The sequence below is a fragment of the Hirundo rustica genome, chromosome 3 (genome assembly GCF_015227805.2).
Source record: "Hirundo rustica isolate bHirRus1 chromosome 3, bHirRus1.pri.v3, whole genome shotgun sequence".
Classification (NCBI taxonomy): Eukaryota; Metazoa; Chordata; class Aves; order Passeriformes; family Hirundinidae; genus Hirundo; species Hirundo rustica.
Window position 1 is genome coordinate 8,629,557 of NC_053452.1, and position 22,904 is coordinate 8,652,460.

At 45.3% G+C, this 22,904-nt stretch overlaps 1 protein-coding gene across 3 annotated transcripts in view; it reads right to left on the reverse strand.

The window, feature by feature from the left end:
* Nucleotides 1–22,904, reverse strand: part of BMP2 (bone morphogenetic protein 2) — a 68,015-nt gene that overhangs the window by 35,418 nt on the left and 9,693 nt on the right. Inside the window, exon 5 of one of the 3 annotated variants that reach the window (XM_040060190.2) lies at nt 11,844–12,041. The exons of 1 other annotated variant lie outside the window; for it this stretch is intronic. In XM_040060190.2, the coding sequence (XP_039916124.1) occupies nt 11,984–12,041 (58 nt within the window). In that variant the 3' untranslated portion in view covers nt 11,844–11,983. Of the gene's footprint in view, nt 1–11,843; nt 12,042–21,150; nt 21,486–22,904 lie in introns of those variants that run through there. One more of the 3 variants, XM_040060191.2, reaches the window with a different exon arrangement.

Consider the following 22,904-nt stretch of genomic DNA (forward strand, 5'->3'; position numbering starts at 1 on the left):
GCAGAACAGAGTATTGTTCCTCCTCGCCGCTTGAAGTGGTTTATGCTCACAAAAGCCCTGCAACAACAATGCCTTGCGTGTGCAGGAAATTCCCTTCACGTCTCAGGGACACAAGGAGGAGGAACGGGGATCGCACAATGCATGCAGAAATATAAACATGAGAAATGACCTCACTTGCGCCAGCGTTCCCAATGACTCTATGGGTTCACGACCAGAATTTCTCACGTGGCCTTATTTCTGCTCTCCTCTCCCGTGTGCTCTATGCTCTGACCAAAAACCAGGAGAGGATCTTAAATGAGATTTGGCCTCACGTCATGTGCTTTCCCTCCAACTCCTAAACCTCATCCCCAGCCAAGCTCCACAGGCACTCCCATTCTCCCAGAGCTGGGAGGGCAGGTTGCCTTGGCCCTGTCGCCACGGGGAGCAACTGTGCTGCTTGGATGCTCTGGTAGAAATTCCCTGGCGGGAATTACACACATGTATGAAAATAAGGGATAAACTTGAGGCTAAAGTCCTGGCATGAGATGCAGAATAACTCGCCCTCAGCCCCCAGCCCTCCCTCGGTGACACCTGGCTCATCCTGGGAGCACACACGTTACCTTCATCCCCCAGCTGCAGCAGGGCAGAGCGTGCCGGGTGTTTCTCACCTCTCCAGAAAAGCCAGCTGGGACTCTTCATCCCCCTCTCCTGTGAGTGACCCCGGAGCTGTGCCTCACTCGGGATGACCCGCTGCTGAACACACCTTAGCCCTGCACCAGCTCCTTCTGGACAGGGAGTCACAAATCCACGGATATCTTCACCGCAGCAGAGGTGGCTGATCTGCCGTGCATCTATTTTGCAAGAAGCTGTGACATTTCGTGAGTGTCTGTGCGTGAGATCAGTTTCAGAAGGACAATTTCCCACAGAAAGGAAATTAGTCAGAAGGTTTTGTTTCATTTTAAAGGGAAAAAATGTGAAACCCTTCCACAGGATTTGTCTCCTTGTGAAACAAATTAATATCTGTCTCTTTTGACACCGGAGTACCTGCTACTTTACCCTGCCCTGTGGTCACAAGAAGCATCAGGGACCCTGAGAGAAGATTTCGGAAGTCTCAGGACTCCAGGCCCTGGAGCAGGGCACAGAGCAGGAGCAAGGCTCCCACTCAAATGGGTTTCTGGGTTCCTGCCCAGGGGCAGCAAAGCGGAAGCTGTCCCTGCAGATACATCCCATCAATCCTGGTGCCTGGGAAAAAAAGTGCCCACAAGGTTACCCCGAAAGCACCGCCTCGAGGGGATCTGCTTGTTCAGCTGAGACTCCTGGCTCCGGGAGCCCCGCTCTGGGCTCCGCATCCTCGCAGCTCCTCGCCCGGGGCCGCCCCTGCCTGTGCGCCGCGCACGGCTCCCACCTTCCTCCACCGCCCGGCAAAGCAGGAGCTGCCCCCTCCTCCCAGGGAAAGGTGGCTGTCGCTCGTCGCTGCCTCCTGCTCCTCTGCCAGTCCCTCCTTCATTAAATTAACACCTCGTTAGAAAATGCGACCTGCTTTGTTCCTGCAAATAGTGCTGGAGGGTGTTTACTTTCCTAATGAATATCCTGCGTGGAATGGAAATCTGTCCCTGGCAGTCCTTAACAAGCGCTTCATTAAGCCGTTTGAAAAAATGTTCCTTTCTGTTCTCCTTTGAACAGGTTACGCTTTGCTCTTTTAGGCTGGGTTTTGGCTGCCTCCCCGTACCTGAGAGGATGGGTGGAGAGGTGGCCATCTGCTCCCAGGGCAAGCGGCTTTTGCAATCCCCAGCCACAGGAAAGGCGCTGAGACACAGCGCAGCCTCTCCAGCGGCGGAGCCAGCATCTCCCGGCTCCCAGGAACAGCCTGGCAGCCCGGCAGAGCTGGGAGAGAGCAGCACTCACCTGCCAGCGGAGCTACGGGGTTCACACTCTCACAGTCCCGACACAGAACCAGGGGAGTTCAACAGCAAACCAGAAATGTGAAAAAAAGAGGGGCGTGACGGATGTAGGGGCCCAGCGAACAAAGTGATGTTAGGCACGGACTCCTCACAAAAGTTTTGAGGGTAAAACTTAACAGCAGACCCTCGGGTTTAAACGTGATTTTCTCTGTGTTAATGACGACAGTTTAAAGTGTTCGTAATTCTGTTTAATATAGCTCAGGTTGAAAACTGAAAGCTTGGGGGTAAAAGTGTGTTTGATGAAGGTTGTTCCCCAATCAATACTGGAAATAGGAACCACACGGGTTTGTCTTTCACCCGAAACCTAAGGAAAGCTTCCAGAAGGACAGAAAACACATGGAGCATCCTCACAGGGCAGATCCCTCTTTCAAGAGACCTGATCCTCTCTCCCAGCAGAGATGCAAATACAATGCAGGTATGACAAAAGCCCAGAAAAACCGCATTTCAGTAAAACTGTGTGTTGTTCCTGTCACCGGTGGGATCTTCAGCACCCAGCCTGGCCCCGGCCGCACAGCCCTGACCTGGGATGGCAGTGCCTGCTCTCTGCCCTGGGGATGTTTGCTTCACCCAGCACACAGCTCAGAAACTTGAGAGGAAATGTTTGCTCTGCTTTGGACCCGCCGCTGGCATTTAATCCAAATGTTCTAATGGAATAGGGGGCGGTTGTGTGTGTTTCAGGGTGTTTCAGTGTGTTAAGGATTTTTTTTTTTTTCCTTTCTTTTATTATTTTTGTTTTACTACTGCATGGTGCCATCCAGGTCACTGGGCAATACCTACAAACCTGAGAGACACACATGAGACACGTGAGAATGGCAGTGAAACCAGCGTGCATGTACCAAAATCTGAACCAAAAGGTGCAGATGACAACATAAACGCTGCATTTGCAGACCGAGGAAAGCAGCCAGCTTCCTACCAGTCACCCCATTAGGACAAGTTCCCTTGTCACAACTATACTGATAGAGGAGTGGATAATTAACCACCCAGCGTCTGTACTGTACCAGTGATTGTCCAGTGTTATCTGACAGTGCTTTCAGAGATAACACTGCACAATGGCCTGTTTGGAAAAGTGGGCAAAGTGGAAAGAAGTACTGGAAAGTTGCATGAAAAAAAAACACCAAAACATAATAATGGCACTATTCAGACATTAAGCTACTAAATTCAACTGTTCCACATAACCACTCATTGGAGTTTGAAAGCTGTCCTAACAGGGTGCATAACTTTGATGGAAACACTGATATTCTAGTGGCTGCGCTTTCCCTTTGCTCCATCTCTTAGTTCATAAGAGAGAAAAAGGAATTAATCATTGAAAGGAAGAAGCATTTAGAACCCATAATGTTGAAAACAGAGCGGAAATAACTGAAGCACCCCAAAACACCAGACACAGAGCAAGGTGGATCATGTCAAGCAGTTCTTTCAGCAAAACCTGAATCCAAATTCTGACCACCCAGCCTGGGAGACAAATTGTTCCAAACCAAGGGGAAAAAAAAAAAAAAAAGTTCTGTTCTAACCAAGAGTAAATAATTTAGATAAATATGTATGTCCAGCTTAACAGCCTGCAAGCCTGTCCTAAATCTGAGAATCTCTGCTTTTCCTGTGGCCAGATGATTCCAGCTGGGACATCCACAGGGCACCTCCAGCGCTCAGACCAAACAGCACTGCCATTATCTGCTAATGAGTGAACCAAGATTAAAGACTTATAGACCAAGGTGGGCTACATCCTGCTCTCAGTGACCCATTAGCCATTAGGAATAGCTTTCCCAAACCACTGGAGTCACACATCTCTTGTAACTGAGATTAGAATCTAAAGTGATACCACTGAGGATTTTTTTTTTTTTTTTGTGTGGCTCTCCCGTTCATATGAGCTAAGGAGCAGCTTTGCCTCGGTCAGGAAATTGGACTAATGTGCAACCTAACAAAATGTGCTTGCACCTCTGCCTCTTCTACAGGTGAAGAACGCCCCGTGGATTGAAAAGGGGGTGTTCCACTTACACAGGGAGGAGGACAGGACAGAGGTGGGACTGTTTTCCTTACCACCAGGCCTGCAAAACCATCAACATGAGAATATCTGCGCTACTTAATACGCTAAAAAATATCTTCAAAGGCAGGCAGGAAACAAAACTTATCAACCCTGTTCCTGGAGAGCAAGGGAAGGGGTGACATGGTGAAGGACCTCTCGCTCCCTATTCCTGCACACCTTCCAAAACAAGATCTTGAATAAGTTTTATTGGACTTCTACATCTCCTCAGGGTTAATGAATCATATCTAATGCTGGAGACATTGGCAGAAAGTTTGTCAACCTGCTTCACCTGTTTTAGACACTTGCCAAATTTGGGGGAAAAGAAATGGAGTAGTACACACAAAGAGAAAGGGAAGAGGAGTTTGTTCTTCATCCAGGTGAAAAAATGGTACAAGAAGGGAATGAAATCAAGCAAGAAGCTCACCAAGAAACAGAACTGATAAAAGAAACTCATGAAAGACTGAACCAGAGCTCAGTCCTCACCGACAGCAGAGGAATCCAAACATCATCCCTGTATGTTTACATCAGCAGAGAAAAGGAGACCCAGGAATGGCTCCTTGAGCCCCCTTTCCTTCACTAAATTCCCACTGACTTCCTGCACCTGTGGAAAAGGCACAGTGAAAAAAGCCACTTTCTAGCTAAGGAACATCCCAGCATTCCCTACAGGGAACGACCATAGCTTCAGGTGCTCAGGAGACTGAAAAAGCAGGATACTGTGTGGTAAGAGAGAAAAAGTGCAAACATGGAGCTACATGATAGCTCCTTGTGGCCCTTCCTGCACCATCTCTGACCCCATCATTCCCTTTCCTCCTTCCAGCTTCTCAAAAACACTGATCAGAAATTCCACCTGTGACAGCCTCCTACATAATTCTGTAGCAATCCAGGACAAAGCCCAGCAGGTCTTCCTGCACAGCTGCAGGAGCAGCCCCACCATGGCGAGACAGCTTTCACCAGGCTCATCCTGTGGGATGAACTTGCTCCTTGGCTCACACCACTGCAGCTCTTACCCTGCCCGGCACCGCCAGCAGCTTTGCAGGATGGCCTTCGGGGATTTTACCTGGAGCCAGGAACAGCACGGGGCCAGGCAGTGGGGAACCAGAAAAGGAGGGCTGCTGGCATGACAAGGACACCTGCACAGAAAATCCCAATCATTTCCCTTTCTTCCCCTTACTGTGGAACTTTTTTCGCAGTCACATTATTCCAAGGAACTCTTATTTTTGCAAGGACTCTGGTGTCATCCCTATTAGATGATAAACATTTATAAGCCAGAGCATAATTTCAAATACTTAGCCCTTAGTTACACACTAGAAAGTAAAGGTCAAACTGTAAACATCGGTATTTTTGTAAAGATTGCATGCATTCATGTTTTGAATTCTTGTTTTCATTAAGTAAACCCCAGGCAAGAGATAACAGATGCCTAATTTCAAAGACCCTGAAACTTCTAATTTGGCACGCAATGGCATGTGCTGTAATGACGTTTACAGAAGCGCTCTCTGAAGCGTTCACACATGAAAAATTAAAGTGGAGAGAGTTTGTTTTATTTAAATCAAACCTATTTTCAGAAACCTTTTATCCAGCCATAAACTGCTGTGCAGCAAAAGATCAACATTTGTGCCTCCAAGTTTTCTTCCTAATAACAAGCCAGTAAGGCACCTCGTTCTGCCTCAAAGGACCATTAGGAAAGTATTTTTTTTGCTGGGGGGTGTATGGGGATGTTTGCTACTCAGACAGATAAAGACGACTTAATGGTCCTGCGAAGCCAAGCCCTCAAAAGTGAGGAAAAGGCGGAGTTACGGTAAATGGAGCCATTTTCCCTCTCCTCATGCATGTGCATGACACAGAACACTCGGGTTTTCCCGGCAGGGGAGAGAAAGGGGCTGCTGTGACCCCCCAAAGCCCTTTGGTCCTGGTGTGAGGTGCAATGAGTGATGAGCCCCAGCGCACCCCTTGTGCTCCAGCCCCCCTTGGGCACCCGGGGCTCAGCCTCGAGGCAGAGCACCATGGCCCTCTGGACATGGCAGAGATACGAATTTATCTTTGCTGTTTGCCAGCATGGAGAAAGGATGAGCTTTCCTCAGTTTCACAGGCCGGGGAAGCAGAGAAGGAAAAGGGAAGCTGAAGCATCCATGGCTATGGGGACAGTGAAATCAGGCATGCTGAAGATTTTTAATTTTTCAGAGCTTCACAATGGTATTTTCTACGCTGCAGTTCTCCTGAGCTCCTCCTGCAACTGCCCAGGTTTTCAGGCGGGTACCTTGGGTCTCAAGTCAGACACCCAGAATATGAGGAACACTTAAATTAGTGACCACCCATGAAGAGCTTGGTTTTAGTAACTTGCCTGGAATCACTCTGGCAGAAGCACTGAAAGTGCTAATTCCCTAGTGAACATCTGAACAGCCTTTAATACTTCTTCCTCTTTCCACAAACCCCCACCTCAGTCACCATTCATCTTTCCACTCCTGCCAGAGATGGGGTAGAGATCCTTGGACAATGGTGTCTTTTACCACACAACCCTGATTCATTCCCCAAGCAGGTCTGTAATTGTAGTGGTCTAATTAAAGGCTGTATCATAGCACAGAAAATGGGACTAGAGCTGGGAAGAGAATTAAAGTTGCAAGATAATTTTGGTATATCCTAAATGTTTTTAAATACAGTTTGCACACATGTGTGTGATGTCCTTGACTTCAAATTAAAAAAAAAAAAAAAAAAAAAAAAAAAAAAAAAAAAAAAATCCACCAAACAGCTGGAAGCAAATTCTAGCAGGGCTGGGACCCTTGGAGTTGCTGAAGAGACTCCAGGAGTTGAAGCAAGCACAGGACCCGTGTGAAGGACAGCATGGTGCCTTTTGCTGTGCAGACAAGAGGGAGCTGAGGAGCTTTGTCTGGGGCCTTTACCGGAGGGAAAAATGCCAGCTCCACTTCAGGATTCTGGAAGGAAACATGCTGGACACAAACTTTTCTACACTGCCTCCCCAAAATACACGAGCCTTGCGCTCTCGTTTCTCCTCTGTTCTGCGTGTATCTACGCATCGAGGGACAGGAGAAGCTCTGCGAACACCCACCCCCCTCCTGGAGCGCAGAGGGAGATCGTGCAGGCGTTCCCGGGATTACTCCTCCCCTCCTGGAAACACAGCCGCAATTACGGAGCAATTCCGTCCCGGCCGTGCCCCCCTCCATCTCCCCCAGGGACAGACCCATCCTGGCTGGGGGCTGCGGGACAGCAGCCGCCCCACAGCTGGGAGAAGCCCCAGCCGGCTCCGCAAGGACCGGGGTTTCCAGGCTTTCCCCTCCAACAGCAGCCGAGCACGTGCAAGGGGAGAGCTTTGAGATGTTCATTAAGTGGCCGGGTTTGGCAGCGCAGCAAAGTGAAAGTCACTCCGCTGCCAAATCTCAGCAGCACGGTGGTGCTAGAGCTGCTCGAATTGGCGGATATCTCACTGTTTCACGGCAAGAAAAACTTCTTTTCTCCTTTTCCCAAAAAGCTGGTGGTGCCAGTCCCACATCAGCCACATGCCACACACACAGAGAAGCTCTGCCACTGAAACTTGCACATTGTGAAGAGAAGGGTTTGTCTCGATTTACAGCTAATGCCTGGGAAGTTTTAGATTTCAGATCCACCCATCACAGTAACAGAAAACCCCATTATGGCTGAAATCCCTTCCTATGATATTTACAAAGTATTTCTACTATATTTGTCTGTATGCCACTAATAAAGGTGACTTTTGTACCAATCTAGCCGTGGGCATGGTTGATTTTTTAATGCTATGACTTTTGACCAGCTCTCAGGCAAGAAGGTTTTTTATTCTTACTTTTCCCTCAGTGGGTGGAGCAGCTCACCCTCCGTCTACCTCAAGCTGAGAACTTTCATTTTAGACTCACAAAGTTGCCCACATTGTCTTTGCAGACCTACTCCACACAACAGGTAAATAACAAATGTGCTAAGAACAGCTGCAAGTGAATTAACCGGGAATAGACACAGCAGACAAGAGAACACGTCTCTGTGTTTAAGCTGTTAGGAACAAATATCCATCTCGTTACAGACGATGTACCTCCAAAGGCAAATTAACTGTCCATATTTGGTTCTTCAAAAGGAAGCCACCATGGAGACCGGGTCTACCAGCAAAATCTGGTTTTACTGGTCTCATCTTGGACAGTCAAGTTGGCTGCAGCTGCCAAAGCTGGGACTTCAAAGAACAGAGGATTTGCTGGAAAAGATTCAACCAAGTCCATTCCAGAAGCTCTTCCTGACCCTACACAGCACCAGCTACAAGAGAAAGAGGAGAAAAAAACTCCCTAATCCTCCTGTGTATTATGTACACTTTTTGGGCTTTAGAGTGCTATTATTTTTGTGAATAATTATAAAATTAGTGACTATTATACACACTTTTGCTAATTTGGACTAATTGCTTTTCATTGCTATGTTTAAGCTTGGAGCAAAGACTGTCCACAGAAGTCTGTTTTCTCTTTGGGAAACAACTAAAGAACCAAGAATTTGAACAAATATGATTAAACACTGGCTAAGGAGTATATTTTTTCTACCAGAAAGAAGCATTAATAAATCGTGGTATTTCTCTCTCTTTTCTGTCAAAAGAATTTTTTAGGACTAGGCAGAAAACAGCTCTTTCTCTGAAAGCTCTAAGGAAAAACCTCAGGTCATTTGCACCTCAACCGCCATTCAACTATTACAGATATATTCTAAAAGTCACAAAACTTTTGCTTTTGGAGTCTACGTAAACAGATAACTAGAGCAGCATAAAATGGAAATGCTTTGGGGAAACGGACCAGAGCAAAGGAAAAAAAATAAAAACCAGGGGTTACTGCATAAAATCCCTATCAGTATCAGTTGAAATCATTCCAGGGGAAAATTCTCACTCAGTTCTGCATGTGGTTCTCCCAGCACCTTCCTCAAAACAAGTATTTCCACTTCAAGCAAAGGTAAAACAGAAGAGAAGAGGCAACAGAAACGAGCCTGATTTTCCAGAAGATCCCAATTACGGCCAGCCAAAGAAACTACCCTTGGAGCCGTGTCCATCTAGAAACCCAACCACTGAGCCACTCAGGGTTGCTGCTCAGATCTGAAGTGCTGGCCAAGGTTTTCATTTCGCTCAGTCATTAACGTTCTGAGGCAGCAAAACGTGTTTGTCCAACCATCTGGAATTCCATGGATCCCTGCTGGCTCAAGAGTCTGGCAGGGAGATGGAAGCAACCAAGCTTTGCAATAAACACATTTTCAAGTTTACAAACCTTCCGTGAACGCTCTGAGGGAGATGTTTGGCTGTTTGCTCGAGCACACACTGCTTCTAGACGGGCTTGCAATACAAGCCACGAACGCTGCCCGTCCCAGAAGGCTCACAGGCTGTGGTGTGACCTTCCAGAGCTCAGTTACACGTTCGCTACGTGAACAACGCTGAGGTGGTTTGGATTTTACCATTTTGGGTTGGAATGAACTGAAAACCAATACCAAACCTGTGCTGGTGCAAGCCAGTCCCAGGCAGACTGAGCACTTGTGCAGCTGATGTTTCCCTTCAGCACCACTGGGGTTTGGGAGGTTTCTTTGGTGACCTGTGGCCTTTCTTTCTTCCCACCCGCCTCATTCTTTCTTCCTTTGCTATGTATGTTAATTCGGGGAAAATCATAGCCTAGGGCAACACACCTGACTGCTTCCCACCCCAAAATCATTTACCATTTAATGCACGGTTACATTCATTCTTCTGCCTTTATAGTTCCCTAATGAGCTTGAACTGCAATTAACAAAATGATTGTGTTCGCTTTAGTACAATGCACCTGCAAATACCAGGATGGGAAGTCGTATTTAAAACATAAAAATACGCTCAGTACATATTTCAGCAGAAGCCTGATATTCCAGCATGGGCTTGTACTTCAGCAGGTGCCAGTGGCTGCCAAGTACTTAGCTCTCTAAAATATTTTAACTGGTCAGATATGTCCTGATCAAGAGATTTCTTCCTGTCCATGTTACAATAATTTTGCGAGAAAAGATTTTAAATATTTTATTTTCCCACAGAAATTATTTCCTATCTGCACTGAATAATTTTTGTTGTGAAAGTTCAGGTCAAATCTAGCTTTGAGATCTCGCAGGTACATGCAGAGATCCTTTTTAACCCATCACTAGGATTCATTCAAAATTGCTATTTATGAGGAAAATACCTGCCAAAAATAAATGATTAGTTACTACTTACGTTATTTCATTGATATTAGACAGATTCAACAAGTATGTGACACCCAGATCTGCATACTTGAGCACATCTGCCTACACATTTTTGATGCTTTTGGGGAGAAGAAAAAGAACGAAAAGAACAAAACAATGTTTTCTCGTTCTCTGCTTGTTAAATAGAGCACAAAGTAAAAATAATGTGGTGTGCACAGAAGCGAGGACTCAGCATATTCACATTGCTTCATCTATTGCTCTTGATCAGTGATTTTTCTCTCTGTCACAAAATCAGAAATACTAACGAGCCTCTGGAGCTCCTCTCTTTCAACCTCCTGCTCATTGAGCCGGTCCAGCTTTGGGTCAGATCAGGTTGGTCAGGACCAAGTTCAGGAACTCTCCCAAAGTGGAAATCCTACAATTTCTAATGGTTCAAGTGCTAAAACATCAGTGCTGTGGAGAACTGTGTCCTTATATTCAGTCAGATTTCTCTTTGCTATAATCCATGGCAGCTGCCTCCCCTCCTGCTGTGCACATCTGAGAAGAGTCTGGCTTCATCTCCTGTACAGCCCCCGGGTCACGGCGGAGTGCTGAATCAGTCAGGATTCCCTCACCTCTCCTGCTGTCACCAGCCCAGCTGCTGACCCACCAGAGCTCCCTGAGATCTCCCCAGCTTGCCTGCACTTCCACCTGAGCCCCAAACTGCATTCAGTGCTCCTATGGCATCCTAATGGGCAAGAGCAGAGGGGAACAGTCAGGCCGGGCAATCCAGCAAGAATTGGCTTCTATTCCTGCAGGAGCCAGGTCGATGACACATTGGATGTGGGGTCCATCAGGACTCCCAGCTCCCCAGGTGAAGAAATGTTACCCCTACACCTGCACAGGGCGTTTCTGTGCCAGGTGTAGGACCTGGCATTCATTTCCCAGCTCACTTTCCTGATGTTTCCTCTGGCCAGCTCACCAACCACTCGTCCTGCAGACTGCCTGAGGATGCTCTGTGCCTCATCAGGGCAAACCAAAGAAGATGTTGAACAGCCTCAGCCCCTCAGCAGCCTCTGATCATCCTGACTGACCCTATGAGCTCATAGTACCTCATTTGTCTATAAGATCTTTAATTCTTTCATGCATCCTCCACCCTCAAGCTCTGTCACTACGCTTAGAGAGCTGAAATAGGCCTTGCTCATAAAAGCCAAGACAAAACATTGAACACTTGAGCCTTTTCCCATGATTTTCATCAACTGCCTCATCCAGCAGAGGGTCCACATCTTCCTGGGTCTCCTTTGCATTGTGTGTGTAAATAACCAGCTTACACTCCAAAAGCCTCATCAGTTCCAGCTCCAGCTGAACTTCAGCTTTCCTAACTCTGTTCCTACATGCCCAGGCAACATTTCTGTGTTCCTCTTTGGTTCCTTGTCTCTGCTTTCGCCTCCATACTGCTCCTTTTTGCATTTGAAATCAGGAGTTCCCCGTTCAGTCACGCTGGCCTCCTGCTATACCTGCTCAGCATCCTGAACATCAGGATGGACTGTTCTGCTGCTTTGAGGAAGCTGTCCTTGAAGATCAAGCAACTTTCATGGGTCTCTCTGCCCTCCAGGGCAGACTCCCAGGAGATTCTGCTTACCAGTTCCTTGAAGAAGCCAAGGTCCACATGCTTGAAATTTCGAGTGATTATTGTATTACTTGCTTTTCTCACTACCCTCGGGTTCTTAACCAGCCATCCCATGACACTGCAGCCAAGTATTCCCAAAACAGTTCTTCCTTATTCAGGGGCAGCAGGTTCAGCTTCCACCAGTCACCTTTGTCCAGCACCAAAATGTTGTCCCTCATGTATTCCGTACATCTCCCACATTGCTTATCCCCATCACACTGCCCCTTCCAGCAGATGGGGGGAGTTCCATGTTCTCCTGAAAGGGTTTAGCCTATGGTCAGAAAAACAAACCCATGTCTTGATAACCAGCCTTCTGCATGAGTTAACAGCAGAATATTCCTGTTGGGACTTTATAGGTGCCTGTCACCAGAAGCACGCAGTAGGATCACAGCTGGAATCCACACCATGTAAATGCAACAATCACAAGCCCCTTTGAAAAAGGTCCATTTTGACAAATCCACCTGTCGAGGATCCCTGGAGTACTTTGAACAATGCAGAAATACTAGCAATGCAACACAGAAATGTTCACTGATGGCCAATTCAGGTGAGCAACACTGGCTCATTTCAGGACCTGGTAAGAAGAGGCATAACATGACCTACCTGAGTGATGAAAGCTCCAAAGCCAGACAGTCCAGAGGGCAAGGCCAGGAAATGAGTAAAGGAAAAAACATTTCTGTACCTTGTGGGTCCAATCCCCAGCATCACTCAGTTCCAAAGACTGCCAGGGATTTAAATTCTTTTAAAAATTACAGGATCTGCCAAACTTCAGATGAATAACTTTAGGAACCTGATGCTGTATTTTAATGAACCTGGATACTGGCTGCACCTTTGTGGTTTACAAATCAGGGGACAAGTAGGTTCTTTGACCTTTAGCTGAATTTCCCCCCACAATCACCCAGCCACAATGAAAGGAGAGTTAGCATGAGGCAAACCTGGCCTTCAGTATGAGCTGGAGCTTGCAGTTAGCACAGGCCCTGAAAAAGCCTGGTGATGTAAAGGAGTGTCTGATTTGACTGTGACTCACTCACCCTGTCAGACAGCCCCAATGACTGGCCTGCCCTGGCTCCTCAGCAGGAAGGAGCTCAGGACTCGTCCTATCCGCACACCGACTCTTAAGACATTCACATCTCTGGATCACCAAGCACTCCTGCTCCAAGCCCACCACTGTCACCATCCTCACTGGAGCACCTGATAAACGTTCCTGAATTTATCTTCACAACAGCCACACAGGATGGATTTCCTCCATGTCAATGATAAGGCAATGACAGGACACGAAGAGCCAGATTTTGTCAAGTGGAATTTGGTCCAAGTTCCAGCGAGTTTCAATAAAGCTCTACTTTGCTCTTAAGCCAGTTTGAGCTCACTTAGAGCTCCTGGAGCTGTCAGGGTTCAGGCCATGTGAAAGCGCCAAGTTTCACACTGTTTTGCACATGAAACCATAAATCCCTCTCCAGAACCCCAGGGGCATGAGGGGGGTCGCCGCTCGAAAGGTTCATGAACTTTGATAAAATCAGGCAGATATCAGAGTTTGTAACAACGCAGTACATTAAGTTCTGTCCAAAAGTTTTTCATGGGCCGAGAGTACAAAATAGGTAATAAGAACGTGAAAGTTTTGCTGAATCAGACTACTAAAAGAAAAATCATTGCCATATTTAGTTCTTTACCTTTTTCAGTCAATTCATTGCATTATTTTTCCCTGGAAAAAGAAAGGCAGTTTTCTTTATCTAAGATAATTTTAACTTTTAGTACATATCTAGACCTGATCTTTTCCTGTTTTGTTAATTCTTGTTTCTAAATTGTGCACCTACCAAACAGAGATAAATAACCACGTTCTAGGAGGTGAGGCTATCTGAAAATGTTTAGTTGACTAATCCTAAAGCAGTTGTTATTCTGCAAAATATTTAGAGATGATATTTGCTCACACATATATGCAGTAATAATTTGACAGTATTTCTCACCAGCTCACTTTCAGTAAAAAACTAAATCCAAGTAATAGGAAAATCTTTGGAAAGAGCAGTTACCACCCCAAACCCTTTACAACTCTTGCTTGTCAGTTTTCAGTGACAATTACAACCAGAATTTTCACCATCTTATTTCAGGGAAGTTTTAGAGCAAAAGTTGCCATTCGATGTCCAGGATGCTCAGAATACAGGATTTAGCATAAAACTGAGAAATAGTTGCTCACCTACCCCACAGCCATATTAAAGAAACTCTGGTTCATGGTAGCTTTGAACTCCAAATTTCAAGGGGAAAAACGTACCTTGACAGGGAGATTTGAGAGCTAGTTATGATAAATAACAAGTTTCTCCCTTGCCAGCCTAGCCCAGTTCTCACACAAAGTGGGAGAGTCAGATTTTCTTGCCCACAGAGCAGTGGTAAGGAGCCAGTTGACAGAGGAGTGAAAAGGTCTCTGATTTGATTCATACCAAAGTCACCCATGCAACTGATTCAGGGGAAGCTATTGAGAGCAGCAGCCATCTCTTTCCTTCATGTTTAAATAGGAAACCTAATTTCAACATTTATTTACCACCGACATATTGATTAATTTCCTAATGAGCAGGATCAGATGTTCTGACAGCATGTAACACTTCAAGGTTTTGCAAGCAGTTTACAAAGCCCTTTACTCCCTGGGTATTGGTCAGTGAGGAACCCAAGATCCAGGAGCATGAAAATATTTCCCTACTGTGGCAGCCATTCTTTAGGGAACACCAGTCCCCTAGGGACTCTCAGACATCCATCACTGAGCTCTGGGAGCAGCACCAATGGTCACCGAGGACAGATTTTCACCTCCTGCCTGCCTAGCACACAAAACTGACATGACTAAAGAGTAGCGAAAAAATGCAAAATCTGAAGGAACCTTTAATCTCTTCAGTTAAAAAGAAAAAAAAAAATGCAACCACTTACTAATGGAATGTTAAGATTGTGTATTAAACCCACAAAAGTCAGAAAACGAAGGAATTAAAGACTCCCTTGGCTCTTTTAACCCTTCCCTCTGCCTGTGTGGATTGCAGGCTTTTCATTACACAGTCACTTAACAGTGGGCAAAGGGACAGAACCACAGGTGACGTTAAACATGGAGCACAGCTTGTTAAGAAGTCTAGAAATGGAAATGTTAATAACTACTCATTTTGTCTTGTAAAAGTTTAACGTTCAGTATTAAAGAATGACAGGATACTAAAGAAACAGCAAGATGTCGTTACAGAGTGAAATGAAATCCTGAAGAAAAGAGCTGTTGCCCTCCGTGAATACTCTGGTTTGCAGTTTACTTGCGGTGGTATTTATCCCCCGCGAACCAAAATGAGGGTAATGTATCCCAGTAAGGAGCTGTCTCCCAGATCCTGCCCACGTGGAATGGGCTGTTTGTCCTGCACAAAGCACCCCTACCTGGATTTAAACCCCTCAACATGTTCCCCCCCTCAGCAGGCTTGCAAGCTCCGTAGCTGCCGCATTCCGAGCGGCTGCACACTTCCCAATCCCTAATGCACACATCCTCCTTATGCGCATGGAAATATTATTATCCTGGCTTTACAAATGAGAATCCTAGGCACAGAGAGATTAAAGCTGAGCATTTCAAAGCATCCCAGTTAATTAAAATGACTGGAAAATGGGTGTCCAAATTGTTTAGATACCTTTGAAGTCTCGGAATAATGATATTGCTCAAGGTCACACAGGGAGTTTATGGCTGACCCACAACTTGAACCCAGATTTCCAGCGTCCCACTCCAGCACCTTAATCACAAAGCCATCTTTGCTTTCCAGTTTAATACTGGACAGACCTGGTCCTCATGCAAACTGGTTACCAAGGGATGAAACCTGTCATTATGCCATATAATGGAGCTATCTATCTCTACCCTACAGGATAAACAGCAGTGCACTTAGGCATCTTCGAATTCTTTAAGGTACATATCACTACAAAACACTTAGGAGGCAGGAAGAGCTATTTGAGAATTAGCACACAGGGACAACAAGGGACTTTTCCAAGTCCAGCTCCACAGCTGAGTAGTTTGCTGTCTCTCCTGCCCTTGGTCTGGAGGACCCACTGCTGCACTCCTCTTTTTCCTGATGTTGGATTTGACTAGCAGCATTTCCTGTGAAGGTTTACCCACAAAAGCCCTTCCCCATTGCTGTCAGCCTGCCTCTAAATTCCACTACTTTTCGTGACCTGGCCCACTTGACACTACAGCACCAGTGATGATGCTGTCTCTTGCCATCAGGCTTGCTAGACTACAGCACAAAATAAACCCACAGAGCTGTTCAGAGCAGCACAGAGACTTCAGCAAAACCAGATAATGGTGGAGGAGTCTTGTCCCAAAGGAACAACTGATGAAAGACCAGTTGGAGAGAGCTCCACACCATAAAGAAGAGTTTCTGTGCAGCACTGCCAGACATTGCACTTCATGACACCACACTCTTGCCTCTGGGGTCCTTGGTGAGGGTTCACAAACCAGTTTTGACATCCATTATAAACCTTGATCCCAATTTCTCCTGAGCATACACTCCAATTACATTTAGAGCTGCAAGTCAGAAAGCTACATTTTCCAAAAGCAGCTTCCTGTCATTGGCACAAAGTCCTCAGGCCTTGGTATGAACAGATGCAGACACGAAGCAAAACTTCCCAGATATGATTCGGTCTCAGCTTCTCCCTAAACACACCAACACCCTTCAGGACAGGGAATGCAGTGGGAGACAGACATCAACATAAAACACACACACATCCCTAACACGCTGACTTTTTATCATGGAGGTTGCTAATTTCCCATGCTAAGAACAACCTTTGGAACTAAAATGAATTATGCGTCTCATTCTGAGTGCATCAAAGAGCAGACAGCCTTTCTAAAGGAGTCAAGATCACCTCAGCTGTGCTTCTGTTATCTGGCCCAAGGTTAAGGATTTGTCCTTGGGCTAACAATTGGCTCAGAAAACCAGGATCATGTAATGAGAGTTCCAGGAAGAGAGAAAAACCAAAGCTTGGTAAAGGCACACTCTTCAAAGTGTCCCAGTACTTGACCTTCTTTTTTCCCCCTCCCCTCCCACCCAGATGCAGGAGGTAAAGAAGAGAGGGATGGAGCCTGAAACCCTGAAGGAAGTACTCCCATTGAGAGGAGATGCAAAGACCTTCCCAGATCCTTCCCAGACACTCAGGCTCATGGAGAAAGGCCTGACAACAAACTTTGCTCACCACTTAGATGGAAAAGCAGGCACTAAGCCCCTGGCTCAGGTCTCGAGAAGAGAAAGCTCTTGAAAAGGGCAACACAGTGATTATATTCTTTGTTATGAAACAAAAATTAAACTGCTTCTATTTGAAAATCAAATGCAACCCTCAAGAAAGGCTCAGATCCTCCAGCAGGCCTGAGCTGCAACAGCCACCTGCCAGCAGCGCTGCCTGCTGGGTTATAGGGAGCTCTTTGCAAAACACTGATTATTGTTTTTTAATGTATTTTTGTTGGGTGGGTTGGGTTGTTTTCCTCAGAACCTGCACACAGGAGAGTCACAGGCCATTTTCTCCACTTTTTGCTGCTCACAAAAGCCAGAAGGCTCCACCCATGCTCCCAACACCATTTTCCCAGGGCTTGGTGCCTCTCTCCAAGGCACTGGCAGTGGGCACGCACCAGTAACCCGGCAGGTGTGCAGCAGCTCTCTCTAAATGACTCTGCCCTCTAGGGTACATTTGAGTTACATTTTCAAAGATGAAAATCTTTTCATCTACAAACCTGGGAGACTTCTTTGCCCAACACGTCAAGAAGCAGTTAACCATTACCTATTTCTAAAACAAAAAATAACACAAAACGGGGGAAAAAAAAAATCACCAGACCAGGAAATATGAATCAATTAGTCTTTGATCCTCCCCTCAGTAATAACATCTAGAGAACATGGGTTACTGCTAATCCTAAGCAACTAAAAATGTTGATGGATTTTAAAAGTACTAGTGGTTAAGCAAAGGAGAATTTCAATTCCTTTTCCTTCTGATCTTTGAGTCTCAGGGTGCCATTCTGAGGCCTCTCCCCAGAGAATGTGGGGAAATTTCCTTTTTAAGAATCTCAGGCTCCATTGGTGTCCTCACGAGATTCTAGCAAGGGAAGATTTAAAGTGATCCTGCAGTAAGTCCAGACACTGAAAGCAGTAAAATGACAACATACTTGTCATTTGAACAAGAGGAATGAAAGAGTAACGATACTACCAGTGTTTTGCAGAACAAAACCACTCCTTTTTTCACTTATAGCTATTAGGCCCATCATTCCTTTACAGTGCCAGGGCTAAGAAAACATATTTCATGTGCTTTAGGACTTGGTCCAATAGCAGACAGTGACATCAAAACAGCCTTCATTCTACCATCATGATGTCAACTAGAAAAATCAGGATTCTTCATGAAAATGGCCCAAAAAAGCTAGACTCAAAGTGAGAGACTGCTTTTATGTAAAAGGCTTTTCATTCAAAGGAAGAGAGGAAATACAAGCAGGAGAAAAAGTTGTGTTAAAACCACCCTTAAAATACAATCATTTAACACAATAAGGCAGAGTGATGCTTATAAGAAATAATACAAACCCCGTCTCTCTTCCTAACTCCTAAGGAGTCAATAACTCCCTTGGTGCATGAAGTCCCATATGAAGTTATCAATAAATCCCGAGAAAATAATGCAGAATTCAAGTTTATCATTAACTGAATCGTTGTTTCTGGCTGTAAAGCAGGGGCAGCCACAGGCAGATAGCCCTTCACCCTTCCTCCTCCCATCACCACTGGCCTTGCAATTAAGCTTCAATATGCCTGTGAGTCTATTACTGATGTGGAAACAGCTATTTCCATCACGCCGCAGACATTCTACACTTTTGAAGTCTGTGGTTACAGAGTCATTATTCCATACAACACTTTCCCATCACTAGGGTGTGCAGGATGCCATAAAAAGTGGTTTGTGCAAGTTCCAAGCTACAGGAGTTGTGTCAATCGTTACCTTAAATACATTACTCTTATACGTGGTCACCCTGCCTCCTGAGGATTTGCTCTAATAAAAACAACTGGATTGTCTGAGAACCAACCCAGTAGAGCTGTGCTGATTTGCAGATTTGGCTGATATTTCCATCTTTTGATCTGCATATTGTTTCCAGTAAGATGATGATGATAATGATAGCAGTAGTAATAGTAATAAAAAATAATAATTTGCTTCTGTTTGTAGTGAAACGCTGCTGGAGTTGAAGGCTTTTTTTTTAATGAGACACACTGAATGAAACAGCATCCTGCAGTGCAAGAAGTACATGTCAGCCTTGGCATTATGAGCCAAGCTACAGTACAATACTCATCATTTTCTTGGTGATCTCCCAGAAAAACCTTCTTAATTTAATCTCTAATGGGATTATCAGCCTCATTAAAACGTAAATCTTCCTCAGTCCAACTGTTGTGGGAACCTGAACTTTCATAATGTTATGAATTTGCTACCTGAAGTCCCCTTCGAAAACTTTAATGCTTTCAGCTTCAAAAGCCGAAAAAATCCAGCAGGGTCCTTCCCTACTGCCCCAATGAAAATCCCTACTTTTTTTCAAACGAAGCCCTCACTGGCTCCATTCCACTGCACACCTTGCCCAGTAGCTCTGGTCTAATTTCTGCGGAGGCAGTCGAGCATATTTTGCAAGAAGGAACTTTGCAAAGAAGTGAAGAGCAAAGCCACCTCTCCTGAGCCAAGATCCAGGCTGCCTACTGCAAATTCCCTGCCCCTGGAGAGGTACAGAGAGGTACAAGAGCTCTCAGCCTCTGTTGCTCTATGGAGGGCCACACAAGCCCAGGCAGGTATTCCAGCCAAGTGCCTTCACAGCACTATGGAAATACACATGGAAATGAGCTCTGGCCCTCATATTTCTGGCAAGTTCCACCCACAGTCCCTGCTGTGCCCAGTGGGTGCATACCCCCAGACCAAACTAAGATTCCTGCTGAAGGCTGAGACAGGGTTGTCTCTGCAAAGGACACAGAGCCAGGACAAACCCAGTGTACCTGCTTTTCCAAGTTACCATTTCCCAGGGCTCATGCACAGAAGGTTGCTAAATCCTGGAGAGCACTGACAGGTGAAGAGATTCCAAAAAAAAGGAAACTCCACCTTAGGAAACCATTACTGTTTGTTTCAGGCAAGGCTGTCAAGAACACAGGTAATTAAGGATTAGTGCTGGAGAGACAGGAAAGTAGTAATCTTAAAATACTTTTAGAATTCTTCTTGTGCCTGAGCGAGGTAAAAGCAGCTACCATGTGTGTGCTACTTTCTCACACACCTGCAAAACGTCCTTGGAGAATAAATTTAAAAAAAAAAAAAGGAGTACAACAAAGTCATATTCTGAAGGAGCTGGGATTTTCTTCCTTGTACACAGTAGTCTGACAAAACAAACCACTGTTGACTGTATCCAACACCCTCCTTACTGCACTGACACGTACAACCCAAGTGTCCTTCTGAACCTAGCCTCTTGTTCCTTTCCTACGTAACTAAGGAACAAAGTGGTCTGTGCCTGTAGCAATTTTTAAAAACGCATGTAATGCCTTCGGCTTTTTTGTTATTATTTTCAGCCGCTTAAGGCAACTGGGAACAAGATTTGTGGTTCTCCTGTTTTAAGATCACAATGTATCGAGTTCTAATAGCAGCACTCTGCCCTCCCAAAAGGGGTTGCCTTCATATAAAGGAGAAACTAAACATTCCATATCCATAATTAGATAAATAATACTTCAGGCAAGATATGGCACCTTTAAAAGAGCCTTTTCAGGCTTGGATTTTACCCTGCTTGTTACTACAGAAACCATCTAGCAACCAAAGTCTAACACAGACTCCACCCAAAACAGAGAAAAACAATATAGACAGAGTAGGTTTTTCCCTCCTCTTTTTCTTTTTCCCCCCTTTGCCCTCCACATATTTCTCTTTTTGAAAAGGTGGGTGAATGCTAAGGAAAAGTATCCTACTGTGCAAAGGACAGGAGCATTTTGCATGCAGTTGAAACAGTAAAGCTCTGATTACAGATGGCAGCAATGAAAGCAGGAATGAGTAATGAGCAATGAGAAATGCGTAATGCGGGATGAGGATATAATTTCCACACATCGGCTAAAGAAAGGTTTACACTCTTAAGCAATAAAAACAAACCATTAAGCCAGACCTGCACTGTCAGGAAGTATAAAACAGTTCTTGAAATTCTGCAGCTACTATACAAAAGCTTTTGTTTCATAAACTTTTGTTTCCTGATCTTCATAAAACATTAACATCAAGCTGCCATATGGCAATTAGCTGCCTCCTGAAATCAATAAAAAAACACCCCAAAAATCAACAATTTAGGAATAACCATACTATAAAATAACTCAATAATTATCCTCTTCTAGCAGCTTAGCGAAGCAGGTCTGATACAAACGCAGTGTGGATGAGCTGAGAGTACAACAAATCACGTTCCTCTCTGAGCCTCACCTGCCTGGCAGGGGGAGCAGGGATGTGGCCACCCAAAGCCTGGATGGGCAGGGAAGGGGTCCACACCTGGCTGTGGTGAGCCCAGGGGAGCCCAGCAGAGCAGCCCCTGCTCGCTGGGAATGGCCAATGCTCTTGGGAGAGCTTACCTCAACTGAAGATCCTCCTCTACATGCTGCTCACCTCAGAAGTCGAACTGAATTTTGCGCAAAAATTATCAAGTCACTCGACAAAGCTGCTACTGAGTCTCAAAAGGACAAGGAGACATGCTGATCACATTTGTGTTTAGAGAGATGCTTATCTGAAATGCACAAAGGGTGACATTATCTATCACAATCTCTGCCTATATAGATTATATAAGTGCCTAGAAGCAAAATGTTTAGGAGCTATAGGGTAACAAAGGCAGTTTTGCCTTCAGAATGTTTTGCTTTTTCTCCTCTTAAGAGGAAAAAAGAGCTCTTTTCTCCTTGTAGAGCACTATAATACTAATAAGTACTAAAGAACTAAAGTAAGTACTAGTGTGCTGTGGTAACAGCCTACCTTTAGTATTTAGCATTATTTAGCAGTCATTACCAGACTTTCGAAAGATGCCAGAAAGCCCAAACCTTTCAGAAAGGCTGTCTGATCATCAGTCCTATCTAGAAGAATTCAGGAACCCAGCTGATCTCTAGAACTTCCTACCACTCATCTGTGAAAGTTGGCTCTGTTTCTTTTACTTCAAGTCCTAAACAAAGTCTTTAGTGTAGCACTCTCAGGTCTCCAACTCAGAGAGTGAGGTTAAGGATTTAAAGGTACATTACAAAACCAGTTCTGCAGAAATTTAGTGACGTGCTGAGCTTGACACCTGCATATTTCCTCCTCAAAAATCAGTGTGGAACTGATGATTCTGTGGCTGACACTAAGCAGTTACAGAAATGCTTACAAGAGTGGGTCTTAATAAGCTTGCAATGATACGTTGGCCTCCCAGTATATTTTACTAAGGATGCAATTCCTTGTCAAGCACCAGGAGGTTTGCCTGTGCAAGGAACCACGCCACAAGCCAGCTCCTGCTCATGCATAGACAAGTGCTGTAGCCAATTTTTTGGCAACAAAATAAGCATCAGTGTGTTCTCATGCCTTACAGGAGAAGTAAGGCAGTCACCACTCTGTAAAGAGCCTCCCTCAGTCTCATTACACAGGAAGGAGCCATGAGACTCCAGCTTTGCAACACTGGAGGGTCTGGTTAGAAGTGCTGTGGGTTCTTTACCAATTTCACAGGGTTGGGATCACACCTTTCCTGCTCATCATTAAATTTTCAGCTTTATCAAGCTTAGGTTTTACAGTACAGTAACCCAGCTCTGACGTGACTGCACAACCACACATCACAAACACGGAATCCTTGCTGAACCTCCACTGCAGCACCGACAACCTTGCCAAGGCAACAGCCACAAACTCGTCCGGCACCAGGAAAGCTGGCAAGAAACAAAACGCAAAACAAACTCTTGTACATGTGATGTTTCATCCCTAAAAACATCAGCCACCAAAACAGCACTAGTGCTTGAAAAAGCACCTGGAGGTTGTCCACTCAGCCAGCCCACAGGCTGCTCTGTAGTATCAGCATGACCAACATCAGCTACCTCTCAAAACTAAGCAGAGCCCAACTGCAGAGTGGTGGATTGTTCTGTCAGCTGTTAAAAATACTACTGCTACAAAGAAATACATCCATTTTATCTCACCACAA